The 15088-nt window shown below is 33.3% G+C and overlaps 1 protein-coding gene across 3 annotated transcripts in view; it reads left to right on the plus strand.

Annotated features, from left to right (window-relative positions):
• RIMS2 (regulating synaptic membrane exocytosis 2) overlaps positions 1–15088 on the plus strand; it is a 738459-nt gene that overhangs the window by 484633 nt on the left and 238738 nt on the right. For all 3 annotated transcript variants that reach the window (XM_006830627.1, XM_006830628.1, XM_006830629.1), the window contains 2 exons: positions 9960–10139; positions 11046–11155. In XM_006830627.1, coding sequence (XP_006830690.1) covers positions 9960–10139; positions 11046–11155 — 290 coding nt within the window. The remainder of the gene's footprint in view (positions 1–9959; positions 10140–11045; positions 11156–15088) is intronic.

The raw sequence follows: 15088 nt of genomic DNA on the forward strand, positions 1-15088 counted from the left end.
GTGGAGTAGTAGTAAAGGATGCAATTTCTGTGTAGACTGTTCTCTTATAGATAGCTTTTCTGGGGAGTAATACTGAGTCCTTAATTAATAAATATAATCAAACCCACGTTTCCTGAACTGTCAGCCTTTTTACTTCAAATTCTCTGTGTTGTTACCAAGTTTCGCCTTCCCTCTTATAAATGTTTTTTCTCTGACAAAATTATTCTTAATTTCCCCCATTAATTATTTAATTATCTTGTAATTAAAATTCCCTTTTTTATTTAAATATTTTGTCTACAAATTAGTTTTCAAGTTTTTCTAAATAATAGCTTTTTTTTATACTTGGCCATCCCTTCAAGCTGTCTTGAAGATGGTCTCTTTCTCTCTCTCTCTCTTTTTAAAAAATACCTGAGTATGTATTTTTGCACATGCCATCACCACTCTCGACCAGAATCCTCTACAGTTTAGATTAGCTTCTATTTAAGTGGTTTTCTCCATGATTTATTGTTGTTGTTAAGTGTCACTGATTTGGTTCCAACTCATAATGACCCTGTGTAGGGTTTTTTAAGAGCAACTGGTGGATTTGAACTGTCTACCTTTCAGTTCACAGTTAAGTGCTTATCTTACGCAACACACCAGGACATAAAGATTTATCATTCCCATGCACCTGCATTTATATTTATCCTTGTTGTATCTTTGCTTCTGCCCTTATTGACCACCTCCTTCTTAACTTCTTCAATGCAATATTATCCTGGTTCTCATTCTACCTCTTGATTCCTATTCTGTTTCTTTCACTTCTTTTATATTTCTCAGTTTCCCAATTTTTTACTGTACATTGTCCTGAGTCTTATAAAGTCTTAGAGCTTCAACTAAAGTTTCTAATACCTAGTATGGTGGCTGCATGTACTATGAACTCATGAGTTAAATGAATGCATGAAATATTTACACAGTACAATGAATTATTAAATTGTGTCCCTCCTTTAAAGGCCAGATTTCTAACTCTCTGATTGGCATCTGTACAAGAAGCTTCTTCCAACACCTCCCAAATTTAAGTCCAGACCTGGATTCTCTGTCTTTTCTCCAAATAATTATTTTATTTCTATTTATAGATTATACTTTTGTTTCTGCTGAAGGTTTAGAATTTTTTCTTTGGTTCACATTTCTACATTTATCTCATAAAATGGTTTGTCACACTTTATAAAAAAAAACTAGAAAACCAACAACTGTTACTGAAATAAAAGTATTTGAAGTTCATGAAGTTAATAGACTTTATAAACAAGAATGTTCAGTTCCAGTTCCTTCACAGAAAATAGCAAATTGTGTGATTTTGCCCACATTTTTGTGAGCATTAGTTTATGCCTTTCTAAAATGAAAGAGAATAGATTACATGACTTCTGAAATTCTTTTCTAACCCTAGCATTCTGTTTGTATATTTCTCTTTGTGTTCTGTGTTTGCCATTCATACCTTTTCCTCTATTTCTACTACTGCTACAAGAAGGCAGAGCCTTTTCCCACTCAAATCCTACACATTACTGTTAATTAACCTTCTTAATACATTACTTGAAAATTACTTGTTTTTCAGAAACTTTTTATTATTCTCATTTACAATGAATCCTCCTTTAAAGCCCTTAATTTGACCTTTAAGATCTCCACAAACTAATTCTAAGCTACCTTTCCAACTAACATTTTGTCATATTTTACTTTCTGTTATTTTTAGCATTTCCTTTTGATTCTTAATCTGTTCATGGATACTTCCTTTTTCAGTAATCTTTAATATGTCAGTCATACTTATTTGAAATCTACCTTTGTTGTAACAACATCTGCGTCATCTGAGTATGGTTTTATTGATTGCTTTGTTTCTTGAAAATCACCCTCTTCTCTCTTCCTCCCCCATTCCCTTTTTCTTTTCTTTCTTTCTTTCTTTCTTTCTTTTTTTTTTTTTTTTACTGATTTTTGATTGAATAGGACCCTAGAAACTGAGGCAAATGTTACTGATGCATTAAAATGATCACACCTATTGTTTTGTTAGACTTTGTGTATGTGCGTGCACGCTTGCGCGCGAGGTGAGGATTAATCAACCCATAAAGGATGGACTTGCATTTAGGATTTATTGTTGCTGTGAGTACCATCAGTGTACCACTGACTCCAAATTGTCTTCATATAATTTTCTTTGGTACTCTCTCACACTACTCTGAGTATATAATTTGGACTAACATTATAAAGGGGCAGGTAATTGCAGCAGTGCATATGAGGAATTTGCACTATATATCTATTCAACTATCTGTGTACTGTTGTTGTTGTTAAGCGACATGGAGTTGGTTCTGGCTCATAGCCACCCTGTATAGGATTTCCAAAGAGTAGCTGATGAGTTTGAACTGCTGACTTTGCAGTTCATACCAACCTTGAGGTCGAGTGCTTATCCTCTGGCACCCACCATGTACTTGTTGTTGTCAAGTACCATGGAGTCGGTTCTGACTCAACGACCCTGCACAGGGTTACCGAGGCTGCAAATCTTTATGGGAGCAGAAAGCCTCATCTTTCTCCTGCAGAACAGCTGGTAGTTTCGAACTGCCAACCTTGAGGTTAGCAACCCGATTAGTAACCACTACGCTACCAGAGCTCCTTCACCATGTACTACACCTAGCCAAATAACAGAAAGTAAAATGGGTCAGTGGGACTGTTGGACACAGAGCTCACACATGCTAGTATACAGATGATGATGAGGCATGGTCTTTTTTTTTTCAAAGTGTGAATTGAATCACGGTTTACAGAGTTCACAGAGCAGATCATCAGTTTTATATTGAACAAATCATTTCATTTCAATGCTTACAGTCCCCTCAGTATAACATCACTTATCCCACTTCCTCCCTGTGATTCTTGTTTCATTCCTCCTTCTTTCCCAATCTCACTGAATTTTGTCCGTAAGGAAATCCCGCCCTTGTGATCTTGAATCATTACCATTCTATGGTGTACATACCACACTACTATTGTTGCCTATCTCCTGCTTAGCTGAAAATAGAGACATATCTTTAAAATATATATTATTTGATAGAATTTTTGAGGGTCCAAGCAGGGGAATAAGGTAGGAACAATATCAAAGTGGAATAACTTAAATAAACTGACAAAATGTTATTAAGCTTTAACAACCACAGGAAATGAGAATAGGAATTTTATAAATAGAAGGTCATAGTTAAATCATCTCTCATGATTTTTAAAATTTATCATTTCAAGATATATTAATTTACTGCTAATTATTTCCCGAGAAATAATCCTGCCAATTTGTGGTTTTGTTTCTATTACTGAAGAAGTTAGAATTAAATAATAATGAATGTTATAGTCAATAAAAAGTCAAAGTATCTTCATGACATTCACCTTTTATATGCTTGTATGTATATATATTTTATAATATGTTGTTGTTGTTCTTAAGTGCTGTTGAGTCAGTTTCAACTCATAGTAACCTTGTATAGAGTTTTTGAGGAACCACTGGTGAGTTTGAACCACCGACTTTGTGGTTCAGATCGCCCTTTAAGACTAGTGCTTATCCTGTAGCACCACACCAGGAATCCATTCAACAGTATAACACATCTTAGTTGTTCAGTGTTTTATTTGCTCCTAATTTTCTTAAGAAAAATTGGTTATTTAATCTTTTCTCCTTTCTGTTTCCAATGGTTACCATTTAAAAAATACTTCCCGATATAAGAGAATACTTTTCTTCTCTTTTTGATAATAGGCTTATGGGCAGCAGAAATGACTTTCAACATTAATGGTGTCTTATTACCATATATACAGATTGTTATTAACTTGACTGATTCTAAATATTGTTATTTTTTTAACAGCCCCTCATTTATGATTAACCAACATAAAGGCTTTACGTTTAACTTAACAAAAATGTTCCATAGAGAAACACCATAATGTCTACTAGCTTTGCTTTATAAATGTTTATTTTTTTCAAGAAAACTTAAAAATTTAGTCATGAAACCTTTACCACACAAACAAGAAATAAGTCTGTCTGATTTAATATACACAATGTTATGAATACATGATAGAATAATTTTAAATCTTTCTAGGAGCAGATTCTCACATCTTTTTCCTTTATGCCCACTGGATTGGTAGGTTTGAAATGCTAACCTTTGGGTTAGCTGCCAAGTATTTAACCATTATACCACTTGGGCTTCCTTTGATCGAGAGTAGGGACTCTATAAAATCAGTAGCAAAGGTGATGAATAAGTGGAAGCTATGTCAGATACTTAGAATTTCTAAAACTTATTAAGAGCAGCTAGTGATGAAAAGGAATATGAGTCAAGATGCCAATGACACTAAATGATTGTGAGATAATTTTTCTCCTTAGAAATGACTAAAAAGCCGTACTAAAACATAATATTCTTTCAGTTTTGATTTTTATTATGACTAAACACTGATGTTAAATTCCAAAGCCATTAAAATGGTTTTCTTTATTATTATGGTCTGGTGTCAACCTATTTTCCTCTGAAAATCTACATATGCTATTGAATTTAAATTGGTATTACTACCCTGTCTATTGTTGTGATGCTGTAGGATAAGCACTGGACTGCTAACAGTCAGGCCCTGGTTCAAACCCACCAGCTGCTCCTCAGAAGCCCTATAAATCAGAACCAAGTCCATGGCACTTAATAACAAGATTGTTAAAATGGAGCCCTGGTGTGGCATTGCAGGGTAAGCACTGGACTCTTAGCCTCAAGGTTAGTAGTTTGAACCCACTAGCCACTCCTCGGGAACCCTGTACAGGGTATGAGCTGGAACTACTCAACAACATTTAATAACAAAAATTGTTAAAATACTGTCAGTTGATAGTAATTAGCTCTGTTTTTGGAGGGACTATTAAACAGTGTCCTCTGCAAATGCTTACAGTTTGGAATAGCCGCCACTTGATAATGACAAAACAAAACAAAACTCGCTTCCATTGAGTTAATTCTGACTCCTCATAACCCTATAGATTAAACTACCCCACAGGATTTACAAGGCTATTTATGGAAAAAGACTGCTACATCTTTCAACTAGTAGTTAGTATCCAAGTGCTTTAACCACCACACCAACAGAACTTCTCTAGATATACCAAGCAGAAGTCAAAATCTTTCCAGATGAGAGACACCTACTCCCCCCCCCCAAAACCATATTACAACGTTTATTAAAGAACTATGACAGATAACAAATCACTTCATAAAAGACAAACTAGTTACCTAAGAAACATTACATTTGCAAGTGAGACTCTTCTAACCTTTTATGTGCTTTCTTCTCTCATAGTCTGCTTAAAACTAAACAAAACAAACTATGGCCATAGTTTTCAAAATAGAGTTTTTAAATGCACAAGGTAGAATAATGTATATATGTAGGGTACACCATCTCAGCATTCCTCAACCTGAAAGAACTGAAAATAAAATTCAAGACTTGACTTGAAATATTGAAGGATTCTATGGACAAAATATTGAATGACACATAAAAAAATCAAAAGAAGATGGAAAGAATGTGCAGAGTCACTGTAGCAAAAAGAAACGATTGATGCTCAACCATTTCAAGAGGTTGAATACAATCAAGAGTCAATGATACTAAAGGAAAAATCCAAGGTACAGTGAAGGCATTGGCAGAGAACAAGCCTATGGTAATTGATGGAATACAAATTGAAATCTTTCAACAAACTGATACAACACTAGAGGAATTCACTCATCTATGCCAAGGAATTTGAAAGACAACTACCTGGCCAACTGATTGGAAGATATTTGTGCCCATTCCAAAGAGAGGTAAGCAAATGGAATGCGAAAATCATCTGACCATATCATTAATATCACATACAAGTAAATTTTTGCTAAAGATAATTCAAAAACCACAACAGTACCTTGACAGGGAACTGCCAGGGGTTCTAGCCAAATTCAGATGAGGACATGAAATGAAGGATCTCATTACTGACATCAGCTGGATCCTGGCTGAAAGCAGAATATACCAGAATGATATTTAACTATGAAAGGTCTTCCAACTGTGCAGCTCATGCCACGCTATGGACAACATTGCAGAGAATGAACATTCTGGAATATTTAATTGTGCTCATGAGGAACCTGTGATGTGCAGACAATATAACCTTGCTTGGTGAAAATGAAGAGGACTTAAAAACTTGTTGATGAAGATTAAAGACCACCGCCTTAGTTATGGAAAGAAAACAAAAATCCTCACAACTGGACCAATAAATAACATCATGATAAATGGAGAAAAGATTGAAGTTGTCAAAGACTTCATTTTGTTTGGATCCACTATTAACACTCGAAATAGCAGTCAGTAAATCAGAATACGTATTGCATTAGGCACATCTGTTGCACAAGACTTCTTTAATTTGTTCAATAGTGAAGATGTCAGTTTGAGAAATAAGGTATGCCTGACCCAAGCCATGATATTTTCAATAGCCTCATATGCATGTGAAAGTTTCACTATGAATAAGGAAGACTTTAGAAGAACTGATGCATTTGAGTTATGATGTTGGAGAAGAATTTTAGAAGTACCATGGACCACTAGAAAAACAAACAAATCTGTGTTGAAAGATGTTATAGCCAGAATACTCCCTAGAAGCCGGGATGGCAAGATTTCATCTCTCAGACTTCAGACATATTATCAGGAGGGACCTGTCCCTGGAGAAGGCTATTAAGGTTGGTAAAGTAGATTGTCATGGAATTAGAGGAAGACCCCCAACGAGATGGATTGGCACAGTGGCTCAAACTTCACAATGATGTGAGGATGGTACAGGACTGGTCAGTGTTTTGTTCTTTTGTGCATAAGGTCATTATAAGCCCAAACGTATTCAATGGCATATGCCAACTACAAACAAAGAGAACAATGTGTATTAAAATGCAGACCTCCGGGTTGCCACCAACTAGTTTTATGCATTGCAAAATGCTGTGTTATTTTCTCCTGGTGTGGCACTGTAGGATAAGTACTGAACTGCAAACCCACTCCTTGGAAATGCTAGACAGGGTCCCTATGAGTCAAAAGCAACTTGATGGCAGTTAAACAGCAACAACCTCTCAGTTGCTGATATAGAGAATTAATTATTTATAAATTCTTAAAATTAAAATTCACTGAAGCTCTCAAGTTTTATATCTTGATCTCTTAAGATACCCTTCAAGAGACTGAATAATGTTGGCATTGCTACGTTCAATTTCTTAGCAATAACCTTAGGTCTTACCTAGTCAGACCTGGTCTTACCCAGTTGTAGATGAGGAACATGTCATACTTTTTAAAATGTATTATCAATTTTTAGATATTGTAGTTTTTTTTTTAATCCCCTTAACTGTTTTTTGTTGTGGTTAAGTGCTGTCGAGTCAATTCTGACTCATAGCGACCCTGTATAGGGTTTCCAAGGAGCAGCTGGTAGGTTTGAACTGCTAGCCTTGTGGTTCACAGTCCAGTACTGATCCTACAGAGCCACACCAGGACATTTTTTGCAAATTTTTGTTGTAATTTTGTTCATGTTTTATTTATTCATCTATTTTCATTTCACACTGTAATAATTTTCATATAATACGACTTTCTGTGATTATGTTTCATATTCTTGTGGAAATAAAAGTATAAATATAAAATTTTAAAGATATACTGTAGTCTTCAAACAAATATTTTTTGTAAGTCATATTTCCTAAGGAATGACTTTTTTGTTGTTTCACAAATAATAAATAGCATCCTCTTAAGGATATGACATAGCAACAAATTAGAAAAAATGATCTCAATTTCACTCACAGTCATATATGTTAGTTACTAAATAATGCTAAAGAAATAAAACTGACACTTCACGTTTGTTCCCTTTAGATAAATTGATTGATGGAATCAGAATGAATCTAATTTGTAAAATAATTTTAATATTAATCTAACTTTATGTTTGGTAATTGGATATATTCTACAGATTGTTATATATTATATGAGATATGTTTATTAATAATTTAAAATAATAAATCTTAAAATAAATTTAGTGTTTGGTAGTCTTAAAAAATAAGCTTTAGCGAGTTTAAGCTTTATATATATATATATAGTTCTGGTGATGCACCAGATTGCAAGATCAGTTTGAACTCTAAGATCGACGGTTCAAGCTCACCAGGCGCTCCTTGGAAACCCTATATAGGATTGCTATGAGTCGGAACCGACTCAACTGCAGTTAACAATAACATATATATATATATATATGTTGTTGTTGGAGTCGGTTCCGACTCATAGTGACCTTACACAGGGTTTCCGAGGCTGTAAATCTTTACCGGAGCAGAACGCCTCATCTTTCTCCCACAGAACCACTGGTAGTTTTGAACTGCTGACCTTGAGGTTGGCAGCCCAACTCATAACTACTACGCTACCAGAGCGCCTGATATATACCTTTGATTCCAGCTATCTGTTGTGATGAAAATATGCCAAGATATGTACAATAAATATGTAATGAATTATTGAGCATATTTATTTCAAGGAATAATGTTTTCTCTAAAACAATTTTTCAGGAACGAGTAGAATTATGAGTTTTCACAATACATGGTTACCTTTTTCATTTTTCTCTTATACTGATAATTAAAGATTGTATATGTATTTACATTTAAGCTTTTATTTTATTTTATTTTTTACCTATTCTTGAATTATCTTAACAGATCAATCATATTATGATATATGGACTTTAAATATTTAAATACAATTTGTGTTATTACCCTATGAAGGTAAAATATAAGGTCAACACAAGATACAACGTGGAATGAATGCATTGTTCACTTCCTAATATCATTAATCTCTGCTGCCCCAAAAATGTATACCACATAATTCATGACATTTGCGAAATCATGTTCTTTGTCTTCTCAGATATTTAATTGTCTATATTTGTCATTTTCAAAAAAACTGATACAAAATTTGTAGGTGAGACTAATGCTTGCTTTGCTGTCCATAGTATGTAATAAGCTTTGCTATTTCTGTGGTTATTGCTATTGTTATCGGGTGCCATTCCTTCTCAAAGGGAACCTACAAGACAGAGTACAGCTACCTCTAAGGGTTTACTAGGCTGTCATCTTTGTAGGAACTAGGTGGGGTATAATACTTTGATTTGAAATATACTTTGGAATATGTATTACTTTAAGTTCTAGAATAAAAGGAAGTGTCTAAAGAGCTGTCTGATAGACAGTGGGCTATTGTTAGAATTTACTGATCACGTATCATGAGTAGAGCATGCTAAACTCCAGGGATATGAAAAACAATGATGCTAGGCTACTTAAAATTAAGAATGTTCCTTTCAATAAGGATTCAGTTCTGGTATTGGATTTATTTGTGGGCATAAAGATCACATTGTTTCAGAACCATTATTATTTTATTTCAATTAAGATCCTTCTGAATTGTGTTGTTTGGCATAGCTAGAATGCACTGAGGTAGTTATGTTTTACACAATGATTGTAATTGTGGGCTACAGACTTCGAAGTTGCACTGTTTTCTTATAACCTCAGTTTGATTCTTCAATTTGAATTTTCAGGTGTCATCTACTATGATTGTGCTAAAAGCCTTCTTATATGTATATGGGTGGTACACTAAGCCTTAGGACCTTAACAATTAATGCTTATTTGATTTTCTTCACTCTTGAAAGTGCTAGGAAATTGAATTAAATTCTCTGAACTAATGCTTCATTCACATATTTCACTTGTTCCAAGCAGGGAATTCATTTTGGAAAACAAACCGTTTTGTTTTATCATCAATTATACTGAGCAACTCCTACCTTCACCGAGCATTGCTATTAGGCAGTTGCTAAAGGCAGATTTTGGTGCCTTAGAAATTACTAAGAAGTTTAGTGAGAATTTGCTCAGAATATGTTGGGAGAAAGAAAATTTACATACATAATCAGTAATTTACATAATCAAAATAATTTACATAATCAAAATCCGTTTGATGAATCATAACCAAATAGCAGAAGGGCACTGAAGGTCAACTGAGCTGCTTTTTGACTAACATTTCAGGGATTGTGAAGCAGCAGATAGACAGCCATATCACAGATCCAGATCAACAGAACAACGGCCTCTCCTAGAGCGGACCACCACCCGCTCCAGATCCACTGAACGTCCTGATACAAACCTCATGAGGTCGATGCCTTCATTAATGACTGGAAGATCTGCCCCTCCTTCACCCGCCTTATCGAGGTGAAAGATAAATCCATCAGACTAACTTCCCCTTTGCCCCACCAGCACACCATCTTATTTCCCCAGCAGCTAATGGTCCCTTCTTTCATCCTTGGCTGATCACTAATAACAATCAATACTAACCCTCTAAATGTAAGCACACTATTTATATTCAATCGATATAATAGTGTGTGGCTATCATTGTAATTTGTTTATTAATTGTTCTGACTGCATTTGTTTTGTGATTTCTCATTTTTATCAGGAGTCCTGAGTATTTCCCCATGTAATGCACCTCATAACTGTCATGTTCTTCTCCTACAGAGTGAGAAATTGTTTGTGTTCATTAGACATCACTTTTGGAATATTCATCATAATGACAGTAAATGAAACTAGATTCTTAGTTTCTTCCTACCAATGCTAATATCATTTATTAACTAACGTAATCTTTAGCTGAATTTTGAAATATGGAGGGTTTTATGTCTAGTTACATGAGCCATTTCCAAATAAAAGGTTATTTAATATAAGCCCGAGTAAAAATCTCTTAGGGTCAGGGGAGGAAAAGTTGGAGAGCTTGATACCTAGTCGAAAGAAAATGTAAAGTATTACCCTTTATTCTTTGAGCTGCAGAATTCTCATCTTGCTTTCATATGGATTGAACATTAGTTTACATTAGCAATTCCCTGGATTTTTCTATAGGCTTTTGTGTGCATGCATGTGTGACTATGTGCATATTACACAAAAATGTAAATGTCTTTTGCTATTTAGATAACCATTCAGATATCCTTATCTTGTCCTACTTTCTTAACCTTTTAATCAGCAGCTAAACCACTTATAAAATTGCACTTAAACAGCTATCATGTGACCCAAATGTAGTAAAAGTGTTTAACTCATTCTAATGAAAATGAATATTAATGGTGTATCTTATAGGTCTCATCCTCGTACTGGGTCTGTCCAGACCAGCCCATCAAGTACTCCAGGGACAGGACGAAGGGGACGACAGCTTCCACAGCTTCCACCAAAGGGAACGTTGGAGAGAAGTAAGTTTCATTTCGAATTATGTCGTATAGGAAATGCACATGGAGGCTAAGGTGAATCAAGACTTTTTTTCTACTACATCTGTGTTACTTTACTTCTTTTGTTGATTAGATACTTTACCTCTATTTGAGTGTATTTGTGTTTATAAATATGATATATTTTGTATTTAAAATGTGTTATAACTGGAGGCAAAATAAGCTATTTTTATTAGTGTTGCTATTTAGCATTTTTCTAATTTGAATGAATAAATTCATTTAAAAAAATAAACTTAAAACAATGCTCGTAAAATAAGCAGTTGGATGATATTTCAATGCTACAACTAAGTTTATGTAATTGTTGATAGCTACATAAAGTTTATTAGTAACTAGCCAAATCAATTTTCACACACTGCAAAGGACTGGTTAGCTGATGCACAACAATGGTGATCCTTCCCAAAGCTGGAGTACCAGAAAAAGGTAATCACGAATATAACAAAAAAGATGCATGTTGTACTGATATTTTTAATACTTGCAAATTTTGGCATAAGAAGCATTATTTGCATACACACACATGGACATACTCCCCCCCTACCCAAATTTGTAAATTATTGGATAAAGGACCTCTAAAAGCATGGATAACTGAATATAATAATTTTTCAACCTCCTTTTATAAAAATAATCCCTTTATTTAGTAGTAACTGGATGTGCTTTGCAAGACAAAAAAAAAAAAAAGAAAGAAAAGAAATTATATATTTGGGTTACCATTTAACTTTTTTTTAAATAGACAATACAGTCTGTGCCTTTGGAAATTTCTGTTGTTTTTAACCCCTGTGCTTTGGTTCCCTTTTTTGTTTTGTTTTTTTATTTTATTTTTTTCTAGACAATGGAGTGAAGGAGATAGAATCTTATGAAGGTCTGTACATAAAGGAGGGTTTGTTTTGTGCTGACAGCCTTTTTGGGGGGCTATGTAAGCAAAAATAAACCCAACTGCAATTGATGTCCCTTCATTGTATAGACTTATATAGTAAAATTATTTTCTTTTATGATTTTGGTGAAGTAATAAGTTTTTGTTTTTCTTAGAAATTAAGCGAAGGAGTTAAATTTCTTTGATTCAGTCAAGTAAGAATGCAAAGGGTTTAACTTCTTTTAAATACAAAGGTAAAATATTCTCCTTTTTAAGAACTGAATTTGCCTTTCAGACAATACTCTAGGTTTTGATTAAGACTTTAACCCAAGATATCAATTGCAGTCTGTGTTTATGTCATTGAGGTCATACACATAGTTTAGTTATATTTATCATCCTATATTTCATTTTGTATTTTGATGATCTTTTCATTATTAAATTTGACTTTCTAGAAAAGAAAGTTGTTGAATTTGATAGTGATTGTGATTTGCATTTCTACATCATTTTTTATGTTGTAGAAAGACTATAGTGTATCAAAGTTAAATGTGATATTGTTTCATTATCAAACACTACATTATAACTCAAGAAAATATTAAGTTATGAGATACGGAGTGTGATACATTTGCTAGGACAAAAAAAAGTCTCAGCTACTTATACAGTCCTGAAATTTATTTTACTACTTTAAATATTTTGTAACTGTTTTGTTACTAATGAATCTCCAGCACATAGAATAATGCCCAGCATATAGTAGGCCCTCAATAAATATTTGTTGAATGAATGCATGAAATATTGATTTAAAAATCAAAAAGGTATCTCAAGTCATTTTATAAAGTGCCATCAAAAAAAAAATCATGTCATCTTATATATATGTTTATACTAAATTTTGTGTTTTGAAAACCTACTACGTTTTATTTTGATAACCTATTACATTTATATTATTTGCATTTGAGCAACATATTTTTATTGCTTTATATTATTTTCTGTAATAAGTTGTGTTCTCTTTAGTTGTAGCTGAGTGATTATAACTTCTGTTGTATGCCTTTTTGTACTTACTATGTACCATGATTTTGCTTATGTCCCTTATAAAGATTTCAGCAGCATTTTTGATTTTCAATTATTTCCATAAGGATGAGGTATATAATTTTATAATGACTTTTCATAAGAAAAGTTCTGTAGTATATAAGAACTTTTTTGTCCTCCCAGTTTTTTGAAGGTAGTTTTACAGTATCATTTGTAGGAATTGTAGATAAAACCAGAAACGTGGTTAATATCACAATTTAAATTTCATAACATTTTAGTATCTTTTATAGTCTGTTCAGATTTGAATAGCTCCATCTTTATCATCATAAAGGTACCAGAAATTGAACGTAGAGCTGATACTGAACGTTAGGGTACTAGGGATTCTAGCAGACTTGGCAAGAAACAGCCTATGAATTGTTGAGTTTTGTTGTTTCTGTTTATTGATAGAATCCATTAAAACCACTATTTCTTTAGGTCTCCAACTGTAGTTTTGCCATTTTTTTCCTTCATAAAAAATGAAAGGGGAATATAAACTTACTTTTTCCTTTACAGTATGCATTAAAACCATTTTTGTTTTATTTAAAAGTAAGAATTTTTTAAGCCATTGTGTTTATATATGTTGATATGGACACTTTTCAGGACAGAGTTGTGTAATCATCTTTAGATTTAAAGGACGATATATTTGTATATGCTCATTTTTTTTAAAAAAAAAACTTTTAACTTCTAGCTGAGATTAAAGGTACTATAATAATTCTAAATAGACTTTCAATTGACAAAGTCAATTTTGCTTAATTTATCTCTTAAAAAGTTAGGTTGTCACAAGTTAATTTAATGGTATTATTTTATAATCTAAGTATTCAAATGCCTGTTTTCTAATTTTCAACAGCAAAAACTGAATAAGTCCTAATTTAACTTTCTATGATTTGGGTTGCTTATGTTATATATTTGCTTGTACCTGGTGTGGCGCTGTGGGTTAATGCGCTAAACTGCACAGTCGGTTTGAACTGCAAGGTTGGTGGTTCAAGCTCACCAGTCGCTCCTTGGAAACCCTCTAGAGGGTCGCTATGGGTCAGAACCAACTCGACAGCACCTAACAACAACAACAATTAATTAAGACCTTATGTACGTTGGTCCTGAATGTGGAATATATTTAGTCATCTTCTCTTTGTCTTAGAGGCAGCTAGGTAAAATAAGAGAAATAAAATGATTTAATTCTGTAAAGTTCAGTATACCAAACACAGCATTATTATTTTATTTTCCTCTAAATACTTGACATGCTTTTGTAGAAATGATACAAAGTTAGTAAAATCATATTTTGCTTCCCTTGAAGAAAAACAATATTGACGCTATTTTTCTAAGAAGAAACCAAGTTTATAGGTTATAAAGCATTTGTCCTACTTTACATAATTTACCACATGTCTCAAATGTCTTAGGATCACAGTTTATCAATCAAACCAACATAAAAGTTGATAGTGTGTTATTTATTAACAGTATACTTACTTTCTTTTCCATTGTAAAAGTCAGAAATCATTCTAAATAATTTATTAGTCTCTTTATATATTTTTACTTTATTCTGAATAATGTAATAATATCCTTTACATGATTATAAATAATTTGGAAGTTTTTTGTTTGTTTCCATTGTTTCAGTTAGCAATAACAAATGTACCTATGTAGCCTTTTTTCTTCTTCTTTATTTTTACTCTTGTGAATGCAGAAGTTAATGAAGAAACTGGGCATGTGAAAGAGAAAGGGAGAGAAAAACAGGGTGAAGAGGTCAAGGCAGGTCGGTCTCTGTATATAACATGAATAAGGGAATGTTTTAGAAGTATGAATTTTCAATTTCAAATAAGATTTTGTACTCCCAAGTTTATAAATATGCAACAAAGAACAGAATTTTTCCAGAACTAATTTTAAAATAACTAATTTTAAAATTTATCGTAATTTTTGCCACTTTGTCATAATATTCATGGAGTGGCACTGTAGGGTAAGCACTGGACTGCTAACTGCAACATGGGTAGTTCAAACCCACCAGC

Source organism: Chrysochloris asiatica, unplaced genomic scaffold (assembly GCF_000296735.1).
Source record: "Chrysochloris asiatica unplaced genomic scaffold, ChrAsi1.0 scaffold00001, whole genome shotgun sequence".
NCBI classification, from domain to species: domain Eukaryota; kingdom Metazoa; phylum Chordata; class Mammalia; order Afrosoricida; family Chrysochloridae; genus Chrysochloris; species Chrysochloris asiatica.